General features: G+C 46.3%; 1 protein-coding gene across 6 annotated transcripts in view; it reads left to right on the forward strand.

Annotated features, from left to right (window-relative positions):
* Positions 1-17054, forward strand: part of ZDHHC14 (zinc finger DHHC-type palmitoyltransferase 14) — a 129078-nt gene that overhangs the window by 59457 nt on the left and 52567 nt on the right. For 4 of the 6 annotated variants that reach the window (XM_060241360.1, XM_060241314.1, XM_060241332.1 and 1 more), the window contains exons 2-3: positions 1436-1608; positions 11971-12129. In XM_060241360.1, the coding sequence (XP_060097343.1) occupies positions 1436-1608; positions 11971-12129 (332 nt within the window). The remainder of the gene's footprint in view (positions 1-1435; positions 1609-11970; positions 12130-17054) is intronic. The other 2 variants (XM_060241322.1, XM_060241341.1) reach the window with 1 other exon arrangement.

Genomic DNA, 17054 nt, shown 5'->3' on the forward strand with positions numbered 1-17054 from the left:
CCCACCTGGACTTAGGGAATGGCAAGCCTTTACAAAACTCGTATGAACCAGGATAATATAAAATCCAATCATAAATAACACTGTCTAAATTTATTCAGCAGGAATACTGTTCAGCAGTGCTTTTTTTGAGCAGGAATGCACAAGAACACAGTTCCAGATGGCTTGGTGTTACGGGGTGTGGCCTAAAATGCAAATGAATCCCTGCTGGGCTTTTTCTACCAAAAAACCCCTGTGTGCAGCAATAGTGCCATCAGGGGGTGTGGCCTAATATGCAAATGAGTTCCTGATGGGCTTTTTTGGTAGAAAAAGCCCTGCCGTTCAGAATCCATATCTTCTTTCTGTGCAGGTGTGTCATGAAATATAAAACACTAAGGATGTTCTTTTCTTTGAACTCAATGATTATATTTTAAATCTGATAATAAGATATGCTTAATGGAAAAGTGCTTTTATATTTGACCAAGATCACCTCTGTAGACAATGCATATTTTGTGAATGCAGGATTTATGGTTTGTATCTTCAGGAAAAAAGACTGAGAAATAAAATGGGGTACCGGTTTAAACATATATATAAACATATATAACAATACATGAAAACAAGTACATGAAAACAAGTACATGAAAACAAGAATATGCCATTAATAAAACTTCAATGGTATCTTCTTAAAGATTGTTGCATGTAGTAATCCATCATTTTAATATATGTAAATATTCTGCTTTAATGTCTCTCCTTTTAAGCAAAATGGCGCAAAACTGTAAGGAAGCAAAAAAAAAATTCTTGTTGGGTTAAATCTCCACCCACATTTATTTGAACACATTTATTTGAACAATTCAGACATAGTGACAATGATCTTGTCATGTCATTACAAGAGCAAGCCTTGGAAGTCCTCAGACTCATGCATGCCCTTCCCATCCATCTTCTTCAGAACAGCTTGGGAACTAAAGACTTCCTATCCATTGTGTTCATGACACAAGCTATTGTGTTTTCTTGTCTACGAGTCAGGAATCCAGATCCAGATTTAAGTTTTTCATTTCTGAATACAGCCAGCACCTCTTTGACCACACAAGATAAGTGTGGGAAGGGTAACCTGGACCTGCTTCTGATTTCTCCTTGGTTACAGGGAATTATGCTACATGAATTAATATCAAATTATATAAAATCAGATATTCATGTAATAAAGCTGGATCTATGCTGTTTATGTGTTTCAGGTGGGAAAAATCAGTCCTCTAATACATTATTAGCTGGAACAGAATTTAAAACAATCTTTTGTTCACTTAAAAGCTATAGAAGCTTTTGTGATTATCATGAGGAATTGTGGGATTTACATTTGTGCAATGCAGTAGCTCCCCTCGTCCCAGTAGTTCAAGTAAAGGAACTGACTTTTATGGTATTATATTACAGAAAGTATTACATTTATTTTTTATTTCCTATTTTGCAGTTGTCCGTATTTATCAGATCAGATTACACCTGCTATTCCTGCAGTAGGCGCAGTTCTGTTCTTTTTTGTGATGGGAACCTTGCTACGTACTAGCTTCAGTGATCCTGGAGTCCTACCCCGTGCAACGCCAGATGAAGCAGCAGATTTGGAAAGACAAATAGGTAACACAGAAGGTCTGTCATTGTCCCTTCATTTCTTTGTAACTGTGTGTGTTGGATGGCAGCACCATCCATTTTGTTAAGAAAGAGGAACAAATTCCATAAAGCTACAACTACAGAACAGTGATAATCTGTGGAACCCAATCTCAACTGAGCTTTCAGTTTAGATTTAGAGGATAGTACAGATTTGCACAAACTTTGAACGATTTCACAGTTGCTGTTGCTCTGCCCCCGGGCTTCTGCTTTTGTTGGATCAGGCGATCAATTTCTCATCAGTTGCACAGCCACATTTTGACCCACAGCTCTCTCCAATTTCCTTTTCATCTACTTGATTGCTAAAAAACAAGATCAGGTAGATGTGAGGTAAATTGGAGGGAGCCGCAAATCAAAATGCAGCTGCACAGCAACTGGTGGAGAACCAATCGCTTGATGTGGCAGAAGCAGAAGCCTGGGGGTGGAGCAACAGCAACTGTGGAATCGATCTATAATTTGTGGAATTTGGATGTAATAGGGCACTGTGTATTTTGTTGAAGCTGGAAGTCATGGAGGAAATTGAAGTGTGCAAGGAAAGAGAAGGAAAGGTGAAAGTGCTCAAGCAATCAGTGTCTGTGGATTGGTAAGTGTGAACCAAATCAGTATGATATCTGTATACATAAACTTTATACAGTGATAGATTCATACTCTGTCATTGAGCTGACTGATTGACTTGCAATAGTCACTCTCTGTCAGCCTAACCATGAATGCTAACATGCTCTTTGGAGACAGAGGAGATAAAAATCTAATAAAATAAAATGTGTTCTTTCGAAGCAGCATTACTGAAGAAGAGATGACAATTTTCACAGACACAAAATGAAGCCTACTTAGCAAGAAGACAATGATTCTCTGCTTAGCTGTCCTACTTGCTCCACAGCAAATTGCAGGTGTGCTTGTGGCAGGCTATTGTGATAAGCCATGTGCCAAGTCAATGGCGCTTTGTTGAGGTTTTGTGTGTGTGTGTGTTTAAAACTGGACAAGAACAGATTAGTTGTGTGGATTTGCCTTTAGAATTTTGCATGTGAGGCCCAGTTGTATCCTGTTTAAATAAATATTCATTGTTTCTTGTGTTGTCTGAGTGTTTCATGTGTTGCCATCTTAAGCAGAGTTGTATGCTGAGCTCATTGACTTCAATGGACTTGGAGTGTAGCTTTGCTTAGGATGGCAGTGTTGGTCCATTAGGTTGCATGGCTGTGATGCTCCTACACCCATTTTTACTAATGGAATTCTAAGTTGTCAAAGTTTTCAGACATTCTTATGTCAGTCTTGAAGATAGTTACAATATGCATTTGGGCTTTAATTTATTTTACTGTGAATTAGGTAGGTACTGCCTTTAATGTCTTCTCAGGAATTTCAGTTGATATTGAACACTCCAGATGAAATTGAGTAAACCACAGTACTACTTACTGGGATGTACTGCCTTCCAGAAATAATTCAAAATGCCCTTTGACTTATGTGGAGTTTAATTAATCCACGAGGCATTTGCAAACTAGATTGCTGGCCACTACAGTCCTCAGGAAACATCTGGACGACCTCTTGCAAGATGCCCTGTAGCAGCAGCAGAAAGGACCATCTAAGATCTGCCTATAGAGAACATAAATTTGAATTTAAGACCATAGCACCAAAATGTTAACTTTTTATGTTTTTAAACTGTTTTATGTCTTTTATATGTTTTATATGTAAGCTGCCCTGGGCCCACCTCGGTGAGGAGGGCAGGATATAAATGGAATAAAATAAATGAATAAATAAATAAATTGGATCTAATATATGCAGGAAATGCCCACTTGTGGTTATATGGTTACCAGGTCCGACTCAGGAAATATCTGGGGACCTTGGGGGTGGAGCCAGGAGACTTTCCCATTCCCTAAATAAATGCATTTTTTGCCTCTGTCTTCACTGTGGAAGATAAGAAGTGTTTGCCCACTCCAGAACCGCTAACTTTGGGAGGGGTGTTGAAAGATCAGATTGAGGTGATGAGAGGAGGTCCTATAACTGATAGACAAGTCACGAGGCCCGGATGGCATACATCCAAGAGTTCTGAAAGAACTCAAAGTTGAAATTGTGGCTCTTCTGACAAAAATATGTAATCTTTCATTGAAATCTGCCTCCGTTCCTGAGGACTGGAAGGGAGCAAATGTCACCCTCATCTTTAAAAGGGTTCCAGAGGAGATCCGGGAAATTACAGGCCATTCAGTCTGACTTCAATACCAGGAAAGTTGATGGAAACCAGGTGTTTTGTGTGTGTGTGTGTGTGTTTAAGCAGGAACGCACAGGAACGCAGTTCCGGCTGGCTTGGTGTCAGAGGTGTGGCCTAATATGCAAATGAGCTCCTGCTACTACAAAAAAGCCCTATGTTAAACAATGATGATGTCAGGGAACGTAATTTAATATGCAAATGAGTTCCTGCTGGGCTTTTTCCACAAAAAAGCCCTGGTGGAATTATCAAAGAGAGAATTAGTAGGCAAATTGATGAACAAAAGTTATTGAGGAAGACTCAACATGGGTTCTGTAAGGGAAGTTCTTGCCTCACTAACCTGTTAGAGTTCTTTGAGGGGATGAACAAACGTGGGCAAAGGGGGCCCAAGAGATATTGTTTACCTTGACTTCCAGAAAGCTTTTGATAAAGTTCTTCATCAAAGGCTCCTTAGTAAGCTTGAGAGTCTTGGAGTAAAAGGACAAGTCCTCTTGTGGATCAAAAGCTGGCTAATTAGTAGGAAACATAGAGTGAGTATAAATGGGCAATTTTCTCAGCGGAGGATGGTAAGCAGTGGGGTGCCTCAGGGCTCAGTACTGAGTCTGATGCTTTTTAACTTGTTCATTAATGATTTAGAGTTGGAAGTAAGCAGTGAAGTGGCTAAGTTTGCAGATGACACTAAATTGTTCAGGGTGGTGAAAACCAGAGAGGATTGTGAGGCAGTCCAAAGGGATCTGTTGACACTGGATGAGTGGGCGTCAACGTGACAGATGAGATTCAGTGTGGCCAAATGCAAAGTAATGCATATTGGGGCCAAAAATCCTAACTACAAATAGAATTCGATGGGGGTGTGAACTGACAGAGACTGACCAAGAGAGAGATCTTAGGGTCGTGATAGATAACTCACTGAAAATGTCGAGACAGTGTGCAGTTCCAATAAAAAGGGTCAACATCATGCTGGGAATTATTAGGAAGGGAATTGAAAACAAATCAGTATCACAATGCCCCTATATAAATTGATGGTGTGGCTCCATTTGGAGTACTGTGTGCAGTTCTGGTCACTACACCTCAAAAAAGATATAGCATTGGAAGAAGTGCAGAAAAGGGCAACTAGAATGATTAAAGGCAGGACTCTTTTTCTAGCAGGAGCTCCTCTGCATATTAGGCCATGCCCCCCTGATGTAGCCAATCCTCCTGGAGCTTATAGTAGGTGTAGTGTATGGCGTTCGTAGAACACCTTCATTCCAGACAGCGCAACCATTTCGTTATAACGTACCATCGTTAAAGCGTTAGTCCGCTAAAGCCGCGGAGGCAAAGGCGACGACCCGATGCCTCCGCGAAGAGCGCTGGTCATCCGCCAATCACAGCGAGTGGCGGGAAATATGGCTGGCCAGCATTGGACTGGCCAGCAGGGTGAATAGTTCCGGATCTGTATATATGCGGGACCCGGCCCGCGTGTTCTCTCTCTTACCTCGTGTTTGTACCATGCAATAAACTATGTTGCCCTACGTGCGTCTCTCAGACTGGTACATAACAGTGGCGACGAGGATGGGATCTTAGTCCTTCGACAAGGGCTACGAAGGAGACGCCCGGGCAACTCGTCGTCCCATCGCTTCATCGCTGTATCGCTACTTCGCAACGACCGCCGCCATGACCAGTACCAGCGGGAACACCGGTCACATCGAAGCTTTCGACCACACGAAGCCCGAGGGATGGGAATCCTATTCTGAGAGAGTCGATTGCTACCTGAGGGCGAATCGAGTAACCGAGGACGGCATGAAGCGGGACGTGCTCCTGAGCGTCTGCGGGGCCGCCACCTTTGAGATCGCAAAGGGTCTCTCGGCGCCCGCCCGCCTCACGGAGAAAACGTACACGGAGGTCGTCCGCCTCCTCACGGGCCATTTCCTGCCGCAGCCGTCGCGGGTGGCCCGACGGTTCCTCTTCCACAAGAGGGACCAGGCCCAGGGAGAATCCGCTGCAGACTACCTGGCCGCCCTGCGCCAGATCGCCGGAAGCTGCAACTTCCCGAATTTGGAAGAGACCTTGGCCGACCGGTTCGCTTGGGGCCTCCGCGACGAGAGGCTCCAGCAAAAGCTCTTCGCAAAGGAAGAGCTCACGCTTCAGGGCGCCTTCAGCGAGGCCGTGGCCTTCGAGCGCGCCTCCCGGACGTTCTCCAGGGCCAAGTCGGAAGCCGTCCACCACGAGGAGCTGGACCCCCATCACCCGGACGAAGGAGAAGCGCTCCAGATGCAACGCTCGGCAAGACCAGCCTCCCGAGCCCCACAGCGGCCCCGGGCGAATGAAAGATCGAACCAACGCAACAACCAAGGAGTGAACTGCGCCAGTTGCGGCGACCCCCACGACCGGCGGGACTGCAAGTACAGGACCTGGGACTGCAGGAGCTGCGGGAAGACCGGTCACATAGCGCGGGCTTGCCGAGCCAAGCCCCACCGCCCGGGGCCAACCACACACCACGAGGCCGCTGAGTTCCACTCCACGGCCTCCACCACGCTACAGGTAATGAACCTGCCCCTGGCCCCCCCCAACAAGATTAAGGTGTCGGTCCGCATAGAGGGGGCCCCCTGCCTCATGGAGGTGGACTCGGGCTCCTCCATCTCCATAATTGCGGAGGAGACCCTAAGGCGGTTACACCCCGGCTACAAGAGACTGCTGCGGTCGGCCGACTTTGTACTGCGGGACTTCCAGAAAAACCCGGTCCAGATCGCGGGGTGGGCGAGGGTGCGCGTGGAGCGAGGGTCTTTCAGAGGCCCGCTAGATATCCTGGTAGTTAAGCGACCACTGGCGACCCTGTTGGGCCTCACGTGGTTCGGCCCCTTAGGAATCAGAGTTGAGGTGTCACAAACGACCATGGCGGGGGGGTTCGGGGAGGTGTGCCGAGAATTCCCGGAGGTTTTTGACGGGTCGTTGGGTAGCTACAAGGGCCCGGCCATCTCCCTGCCGCTCGACCCCACGGTCAGACCAACCCGGCTTAAGGCAAGGAGAGTCCCCTTCGCCCTAAAACCTAAAATCGAGGCCGAGCTGGACCGCCTAGTAGCACAAGGGGTCCTAGAGCCCGTCGATTACGCCATGTGGGAAACCCCCATAGTGACTCCGGTCAAACCGAATGGGGACGTGAGGATTTGTGCCGACTACAAGTGCACAATCAACAAGGCGCTCCAGGATAACCCCTACCCAGTGCCGGTTGTCAGCCACGTCCTGGCCGCCCTTGCGGGGTCCAAAATTTTCGGGAAGCTGGACTTGGCACAAGCCTACCAGCAGCTTCCGGTGGACGCCAAAACGGCCGAGGCACAGACGATTGTGACCCATAGGGGGGCGTTCAAGGTGAACCGGCTACAGTTTGGGGTCAGCGTAGCTCCGGGGATCTTCCAGAGTATAATGGACGCTCTCCTCAAAGGGATCCCAGGAGTCCAGCCCTTTTTCGACGACGTTTTAATCGCCGCCCCGAACCCTGAGGAGTTCAGCAACCGTCTCAGGGAGGTGCTCCGTCGTTTCCAAACCGCTGGACTCAAGGTGAAGAGGGAGAAGTGTTTGCTGGGGGTACCGCGGGTGGAGTTCCTAGGATTCGCCGTGGACGCAGAGGGAATCCACCCGACCGAGGAGAAAACCAGGGCCATCGTACAAGCCCCAGCCCCCACGAGTAAAGCGGAACTACAGAGCTTCCTGGGGGTGCTCAACTTTTATCACACGTTCATACCCCACAAAGCGGCCATCGCGGAACCCCTACACCGGTTACTGGACAAAAAAGCTCCTTGGGTGTGGGGGAAGAAGCAAGCCGCTGCGTTCCAGGCAGTGAAGGACGTCCTGGTCTCTAACGCGGTGCTTCACCACTTCGATGAGCGCCTTCCAGTCATTCTGGCATGCGATGCATCGCCGTACGGGGTGGGCGCCGTTTTGGGGCACCAACTATCGGACGGCCGGGAGGTACCGGTCGCCTACTATTCCCGCACCTTAACGTCAGCGGAGCGTAATTACGCTCAAATAGATAAGGAAGCCCTGGCGATCGTAGCGGGGGTTCACAAATTTAACGATTATTTGTATGGTCGCAAGTTCACGATAGCGACCGACCACAAGCCTCTCTTGGGTCTGCTAGCCCCCGACCGGCAAACCCCCCAAATCCTGTCTCAGAGGGTGCTGAGATGGAACCAATTCTTAAATTCATACACCTACACACTGGTACACAGGGCGGGTAAGGCAATGGGCCACGCCGATGCCCTCAGTCGTTTACCACTGCCGGACACGGGGCCCGACCCAGCACCAGCCCACCAGGTGATGTCAATTGAGGCACTCCCCGACCAGCCCATACACGCTGCCGAAGTGGCAAAGGCCACAGGGAAAGACAAAACCCTAGCGAGGGTGCTCGACTGGGTGGTGAGGGGGTGGCCAGAGAGGGACCTGGGGGGAGAGTTCAAACCGTACAAAATGAGGCGGGAGGAACTCGCGGCCCACAAGGGGTGCCTGCTATGGGGGAGCCGGGTGGTGGTTCCCCCTCCCCTTCAGAAAAGGGTCCTTGCATCACTACATGAAACGCACCCGGGCATGGTGAGGATGAAGGCCCTAGCCAGGAGCTATGTGTGGTGGCCGGGAATGGACGGAGAAATAGAGGACTGGGTCCGGAGATGCAGTGCGTGCCAGGAATCGCGGCCGGACCCACCCAGCGCCCCGGCCACAAGGTGGGAAACCACTAGGAAACCCTGGTCCAGGCTCCACATAGACCGTTCCAGGGGCAGATATTCCTTATAATCGTGGATGCATACACAAAATGGTTAGAGGTCCTCCCTGTAGCATCCACCTCCTCGGCAGCCGCCATCCGAGCCCTGCGCCGGGTCCTATGCACCCACGGCATCCCAGACACCCTGGTCTCGGACAACGGGGCCGCCTTCACCTCGGGGGAGTTCCAGGCTTTCCTTCAGAGGTACCTCATAAGGCACATCAGGTCGGCCCCCTTTCACCCCGCCACCAACGGCCAGGCCGAGCGGATGGTCCGCACTACCAAAGAGGCCCTGGGCAGGATCGTGCAGGGCGACTGGGATCACAGGCTGGCCGCATTCCTTTTTGACAACAGGGTCATCCCAAACCCAGCCACAGGGGTCAGTCCCGCTGAGCTCCTCATGGGGCGCAAGCTCACCACAAGGCTGGACAGGCTGCACCCCGACCGGGCCGCTGACACACGAGGGTCCCCCGAGGTCCGAGAGGCAGCCAGGGGGTTCTTTGCCGGGGATCCAGTGTTCGCCCGCAACTACGCCGCGGGGCCCGAGTGGGTGGCTGGGCGGGTGCTACGGGTCGTGGGCTCCCGTCACTATGAAGTATCCACTGAGGGGGGCCAGATCCTACGCCGGCACATCGACCAGATGCGGCGCAGGACCCTACCCGAAGCACCCACAGAAACTAGAGGGGCAGCCCAACCCGAGGAGCCTACCACAACCCCGCTGCCATCCATGTCACTGCCGCCTCCTACGGAAGCCAACCAAGCCCCCGAACTCACCCCGCAACCCTCGGATGCTCAGGCTCCCGAGGAGACGCCGGGGCCCGAAGTCATCACGACTCCGCAAGCCACCCCACGACGTTCGACTCGAGAGCGCCGGCCTCCCACCTACTTACAGGACTATGTTACTAACTGAGGGGGGAGGGGTGTAGTGTATGGCGTTCGTAGAACACCTTCATTCCAGACAGCGCAACCATTTTGTTATAACGTACCATCGTTAAAGCGTTAGTCCGCTAAAGCCGCGGAGGCAAAGGCGACGACCCGATGCCTCCGCGAAGAGCGCTGGTCATCCGCCAATCACAGTGAGTGGCGGGAAATATGGCTGGCCAGCATTGGACTGGCCAGCAGGGTGAATAGTTCCGGATCTGTATATATGCGGGACCCGGCCCGCGTGTTCTCTCTCTTACCTCGTGTTTGTACCATGCAATAAACTATGTTGCCCTACGTGCGTCTCTCAGACTGGTACATAACAGTAGGCCCTGTACTAACAGCCCTTTAAGATCTTGAAGGATTGGCCACATCAAGGGGGTGTGGCCTAATATCAGCGATGGAATTCTAGCAGGGGCTCCTTTGCATATTAGGCCACATCCCACTGATGTAGCCAATCCTCCTGGAGCTTACAATAGGCCCTGTCCTAAGAGCCCTGTAAGCTCTTGCAGGATTGGCTGCATTAGGGGGCCTAATATGCAAAGGAGCTCCTGCCAGAAAAAGAGCCCTGATTAAAGGGTTGGAACACTTTCCCTATAAAGAAAGGTTAAAATGCTTGGGGATCTTTAGCTTGGAGAAACGTCAACTGCGGAGTGACATGATAGAGGTTTACAAGATTATGCATGGGATAGAGAAGGTAGAGAAAGAAGTACTTTTCTCCCTTTCTCACAATACGAGAACTCGTGGACATTCAATGAAATTGCTGAGCAGTCGCGTTAGAACTGATAAAAGGAAGTACTTCTTCACCCAAAGGGTGATTAACACATGGAATTCACTGCCACAGGAGGTGGTGGTGGCTACAAGCATAGACAGCTTCAAGAGGGAAGTGGATAAGCATATGGAACAGAGGTCCATCAGTGGCCACAGCTTGGGAAGCCTAAACTAAAATAAATAACCTTTTTAAAAACTCAGCTTTCTAAACTGAGCAGTACTTCCATTTCAACTTTAAGTAATTCTTTGACTATTGAAATAATGATGATTTTTATAGGAGTTAGAGGAGAGTTTTGTTCATGGGTTTTTCATCTCAGAAAGAAATCTGCAAAACAAAATATATCTTTTATTATACGGTTAAATATAATTCAAAGAATGTATTATACAGTATTTTAACAAACAGGGTGGTATGTTAATTTTCACAGTTGAACATGAACTGTATGATGTATCACACAACTGCTCAAAGAGTATCAATCGGTGTTTGAACAATGCTTCTTTTTTGATTTGTGTTTACTGACCTTTTCCAGATAGCCAACATTGAGAGCACCATGGTGTGCTACAAAAGCCAAAACAAGACAAAAAAACTGTTGACCCAATCAGTGTTCCTTCTAAGCTGAGTTAGTGTGAGCTAGCTCACAGTTTTTTAACCTCTGGCTCACAGATTTTTGTCTTAGTTCAGGAAAAATGGCCCCAGATCAAGCTAATTTATGCAGTAGCTCCACAACTTTAATGCAAGTAGCTCATGAAGTAGAATTTTTGCTCACAAGACCACATCTTAGCGGGAGCATAGGGTACAATGCAGTGTACAAATTACAAACATGTAACTGAAGTAGTAAAATAATATTAATTCCAAGTCTGTTTCCAGCAATAGTGAATCAAGTGTTCTTTTTGGAGTACATCAAAAGCCAGTAATAACTGATGCAATGCAAAAAAAAAAAAAAAACCCTTCCAGAATAGGCTGCAGTTATAGTTTTCATCATTGTGTCCACAGTTTTTTATCTTGTTTTGGCTTTTCCAGGTAGTGATATATTTATCCATTGCGCAAGAATAATTGTCCTAGCTTATTGCTTTTACACAATAGATTTTCACAATAGCAGTTTTAGCATTCCAAATATTGAATGCTTCCCTACATACTTAACTTTATGCAAGTGAGACATTTGACCAGTAGGGAAGAAAAGGCCCACTGGTTTTCTATTTGCAGGGATTTTTTTACATGGGGAAGTGTTTTTGTATGTGATCTGCCAGCAGCATTCTGAAGCCTGGAAAGGTCAACACTTTATTCTACCACCTCAGAACCTGAACATTTCATTCTCCTGCATATGTAGATCTAGGACTGCTTATATGAACTGGGAATTAGCCTTGTTTGCTGTTTTTTTCCCTACATGGGAAAAACTCAAAAGGAAATGTAGGCATGAATATATTTATGGTTGTCATCTGTCTTGTTGGCAGTACCCTGGTTGGAGAGGGTGAGGATTGGGAAGGTTGTGAACCTTTTGAGTCTTATGTATTTTCCAATAAAGTCCCTTGATTAACATGAGGTCTTTTTAAAAAAGGTTGTATTGATTAGGGGGCTATGAATTGTCCTTTAATTATTTATCATAGATTTTAAAGTATAGTTCCAATTTCTTTTACATATGGTAGTATTGAGTAAAAATTACAGTGAGATACAAATCTCAAATACAGCAGAAGAGAACTTAATGGTATATATTTTTTTTATTTCCACATTTAGATATTGCAAATGGTTCCAGTTCAGGAGGATATCGTCCACCTCCCAGAACAAAAGAAGTAGTAATAAACGGGCAGACAGTAAAATTGAAATACTGTTTTACCTGCAAGATTTTCCGTCCTCCTCGTGCCTCACATTGCAGCCTCTGTGATAACTGTGTAGGTGAGTACAGCAACAAATATTTGCTATCTAGGGTTCCACATCTATTCAGTTGTTTTCTCAAGCAAACATTCGCTCTGCTGTCATCTCACAGCTCTTTGTTCAGCTTGAACATAGCTGCACAGCTTTTGGTTGGTTACTTCAAAATGAAATGTCACATTTCTATCATTTGACTTTTATGAGCCAGACTTCTGAAAATTCTTGCTTAAACTAAAATTTACTTTTACACATTATGGTATATGTTTTGGTAGTTAAAATAAAAAAGACCACATAAAATTCATCTTAATTAATCCACATTTCTGACTTAGAATGCTTAAAAAAATGGCATAATATTACCATAAAAATGGGCTTATGAAGCACTTTTTTACATAACAATCTGGAGTTATAGATTCAGTCAGCCTGACACCCATGGAAAGTGGCCAGAACCTGGTTAGAACAATCAAAGCATCACTCTGGAAGGTTGTAGTTATCAGTTGTATTTAACTCCTGGGGAGCCAGGTTCAGCTGGAGCAGCAAAATAAAACAGGCATCCAGTAGCTCTTTAGAATAATAAAATTTATTCCAGCATGGATTTTGTGGGTCAGAGCTTATTTCATCAAATGCACAGTAAGATCAATATCTTTTAAAAGCTACAGAGTTTAAAACTAGCCTGTCTTTATAGTGTCTCCCCACCCCCATGCTCCTTTCTGTTGTTTGCAACCTGATGGAAGTACATTTAATGCTTCTGATGAAATGAGCTCTAACTATGGAAGCTTATGCTGGAATACATTTTTAAAGTGCCATTGGACTCCTGTTTTATGTTAGTGTTATTGTCACTGTTAGCATAGGAAGAAACACCTTGAAAATTAGAGGAAATTTGTACAATGGATAGTAAGTAGTGTATATATATCTTCACTTAGGGAGGATTTTTTTAAGTATGGGGAAAATAAGTAGCTAATAGTAAAACAACCAAATTGTATTTAGCCTTGAGGCTTTTAGGAAGAAAGTTTAGAGAGGAAAAATAAGTACATTAATTTAAAATTGGATATATTATGTGTGCCTCAGTAAGACCTTGTGTAAGAACACCCTTTATTGTTGCTAGATTCCAATCCAATAGCACCTTAGAAACCAACAAGATTTTGGGGATATACAAAGTGTGTATAAGCTTTGGGGACAGTTTTTATGTGATGCCTGTTTTATGCTTTAGCTTTAAATGTTACAGAGCTGCAGTGCATTATCATATAAGCAGAGTCTCTATCTAATACTACTACAAATCATATACCCGGGGCTTTTTTGTAGAAAAAGCCCAGCAGGAACTTATTTGCATATTAGGCCACACCCCTGGACATCATCATTGTCTCACATGGCTTTTTTCGTAGAAAAAGTCCAGCAGGAATCCCTGTTTGCATATTAGGCCACACACCCTGGCACCAAGCCAGCTGGAGCTGCGTTCCTGTGCATTCCTGCTCAAAACAAGCCCTGCATATACCTAATAGCTATGTGTGGCCTTGAAAGAGAAAGAGAGCACCACTAAGAGTAGAGTTGCTAATATCCATGTAGGACCTGGGGATCTAGACTGCAGAGATCAGTTCCCTTGGAGAAAATGGCCACTTTGGAAGGTGAACTATATGGCATTATATCCCACTGAGAGCCCTTCCCTTCCCTGACCCCACTTGCCAGAGGCTCCATCCCCAAAACTCCAGGAATTTCTCAACCAGGAGTTGGCAACCCTGACAGAGGAAAACCTCAGATTTGTAACAAGATCCTAAGTTTAAAAAAGGGGTGTTTCAAGGGCTGAGATCTCATAAGGGCTCCTCATGAAATTTTGGTAGACATTTTGGATTGCTTGAGTAATCACAAACATTGTTGAGATCTTATTAAGTAGTCTTGGGAGATTTTAGTTGTTATTTATTCCAACATGAAACTGAAGCAGGTGAAGAGAGTGGACATGTTGGACAAAACCAGAAAAACTGAAGCAGCAAAAAGTGAGTGGTTGAGCAGAGGCAAAGAGGGAAAGCAAAAAGGGAGACAAGGTCAATGGGGGATGAAGAAATTCCCCTCTCCCGTGAATCCTTGGAGCTCCCTACTTGTATGATTCTAGCCCTTTTTTCATTTGGTTTTTCAGTGAGCAGTATTCCTGCAATGTTGGCAGCCTAAACATTGCATCATTGTACTAATAAATGAAAAACTAAGTAAAAGTAAGGTATTAGATTGACAGGATGTTTGGAAAGATATAAACCTTTAACAAAGGGTTGCCAGGTCTGATCCTTGCACCAGTGGTAGAGGGGGAGAGACTTTCCGGGAGTGGGAAGGAGCCTATGTATATTGGAAGTGGCGCTGGTATGTCAGGGATGTCGAGAGCAATGCTCTGATTTTTGGGCAAAACTCTGTGGTAAATTTCATTTCAAATCATAGAGTTTTGCCCAAAAACCAGAGCGTTACCACCACCCCATGTCCCCAGTGTGCCTACTTCACTTTTGGTTTATGTAGACACGTTGCAATGATTTCTAGGTTCCTGCCTGTAAGAGAGGGGTAATTTGCGGGGGAGAGGAGCACCCAAAACCAGAAGCCCACCTGCCTGCACCGTGGGGTCTGGCAACTCAACTTTAACACCACAGCAAGAGAAGAAGATACTTGAGTTTAAACTACTTGGCATGTAAAATTTTTATCATGATGAGTGTACTGTGAAATAAGATCTGGAAGGAAATGATTTTAGGAACGAGCATAGCAGGGAAACAGGTTCAACAAACAAACTGTACTCATTATTACGCAAAGAACCTCCAATCTTCAATCCAAATTTCATACCTATGGGACTGCCTCTTCTGTTATGATCCCCCCCACTGACTTCATTCATCTTTGTGGGGCTTGCTGGTGGTGCTGAATCCCAGGATTTTCTTCCACCAGTAGGAGGGCCTTCCTGATCCTAGCACCCTCCCTGTCAGAAGAAACCTGTGTACAACAGGACCTGATGACATTTCGGAGACTCTGTAAAGCAAAACTATATCAGCATGCTTTTGGCTCATATCTCTCAATCAGGAGGTATTTTGGATATTGGGATTAGATTGGTTTTATGGGTTTTGCATTGTTTTATACGACTACACAGGATGTTATTGGATATTTATTATGCTATTTTTCTACCTATTTCAATTTATGTAAATTGTTGTACATTGATGTACATTATTGTAAACTGCTTCAAGATCTCAATCAAGAAAAGCAATATAAAAATTGAAATAGATAAATTAAGTTTCCAAACACATTGCCACTGCTTGGTGGGACTTTTTCTAACATGCTCACAAGAATAACCTATGGCTGAATTAAAATGTTAATGAGACGAGTAATAAGGTCATGAGAGAGTTTATGAACACCTGACACAGAAGTCTTGCATCATGGTGCTGCATGTTATCTTAGTTCATATTGCCATGTTCCTGTACCAAAAACACACTCTGAAAATGATGAACAAAAATGAATGCAACTGAAGTGGAAGTCAAACCGGGAAGTGAAAATTCCACTTTTTTATTCTCCTGCCTTGATCACTTTTACTAATTTCTCTCTGAATGGTATTTCCCACTATTGCAATATTATGTTGGTGACCTGTGCCTAGTTTGTAACACAGTTACCACTGCGAAGTTGTGAGCAGTGCCCAACAGTACTCTCATGTGTATATTTAATTATTTTCCCCAACCATCAAAGAAAAAAAGGGAATTCTGTTTATGAAGTGTTACAGCAAAGGGAAGAGGTGTAGTATGAAGATTGCTCCATGCCTGCTGCTGCATAGTTCCAACTTTTAGTTCTAATGCAGTTTTCCCAACAAAGCATAATTTGCTGCAATATTATCATGGCACAGCATAATTGATACAGCCTGTTTTGTTATCAACATCTAAAGAAATGTAGCTGGAACATAGTGGAAATATAGGAAGCCTATTGTAGTGTCTTGGGATTAACTAGAGCACCGCGTGGCCATGCAGCAGAGGCGACCAGGGGAAGTCCCTTGGTCGTCCTGCGCAGCGCGGGAAAAGTATCCGCCAATCAAGATCGGTGGCGGGAAGTTTGACTGGCCAGGATTGGACTGGCCAGCTGGAGGGCTGTTTCGGGTTGGATGTATATAAAGCAGGTCCCGGCCCGCGTTGCCCTGTTCTATGATGTACCATCTAATAAAGTATGTTGCCTTCTACACGTCTCGTCTCTGAGTACATTACACTGGCGACGAAGGTGGGATCTAGCTAGGAAGGCTTGGTCAAAGGAAAACAGCTGACCTGGCTGGAGATGAGGAAGGCGCAGAACCGCAAGAAACTGTGACGCCCGCTGCCGCGATGGCGAACTCTAGTGTAACGACGGGCCATCTTGCTGAGTTCAAGCCAGACCACCCCGAGAGGTGGGAGACCTATACCAAACGGGTCGAATGCTACCTGCTGGCCAACATGATCATGGACGACAACCAAATGAGAAACGTCCTGTTGAGCGTCTGCAGAGAGGCAACCTTCGAGATAGCATGAGGTCTCTCTGCCCCAGCGAAGCTCACCGAGTGGACATACGGGGAGGTCGTCAGGCTCCTCACAGGGAATTTCTCGCCCCAACCATCCATCGTCGCCCGCAGATTCCTCTTCCACAAGAGGGATCAGAAGCCCGGGGAAATGGCTGCAGCCTACCTGGCTGCTCTCCGCCAGATCGCAGGAAACTGCAGTTTCGATAAGCGGGAGGAGGCCCTGAGGGACCGATTCGTCTGGGGCCTCAGAGATGAAAGGCTGCAACAGAAGCTCTTCGCCAAGGAAGAGCTCACTCTCCAACAAGCCTTCAACGAGGCGACAGCCTTCGAGAGGGCCACAAAAGCATACAGCCACTCACGTGGAGAGGCAGTCCACCATGAAGAAATGGCGCCGGGCAACCGGGAGGAGGAAGAGGCTTTCCAGATCCGGTGGCCACAAGGAACAGACCCAAGAGCCCCCACGAGG

Source organism: Heteronotia binoei, chromosome 1 (assembly GCF_032191835.1).
Source record: "Heteronotia binoei isolate CCM8104 ecotype False Entrance Well chromosome 1, APGP_CSIRO_Hbin_v1, whole genome shotgun sequence".
Classification (NCBI taxonomy): Eukaryota; Metazoa; Chordata; class Lepidosauria; order Squamata; family Gekkonidae; genus Heteronotia; species Heteronotia binoei.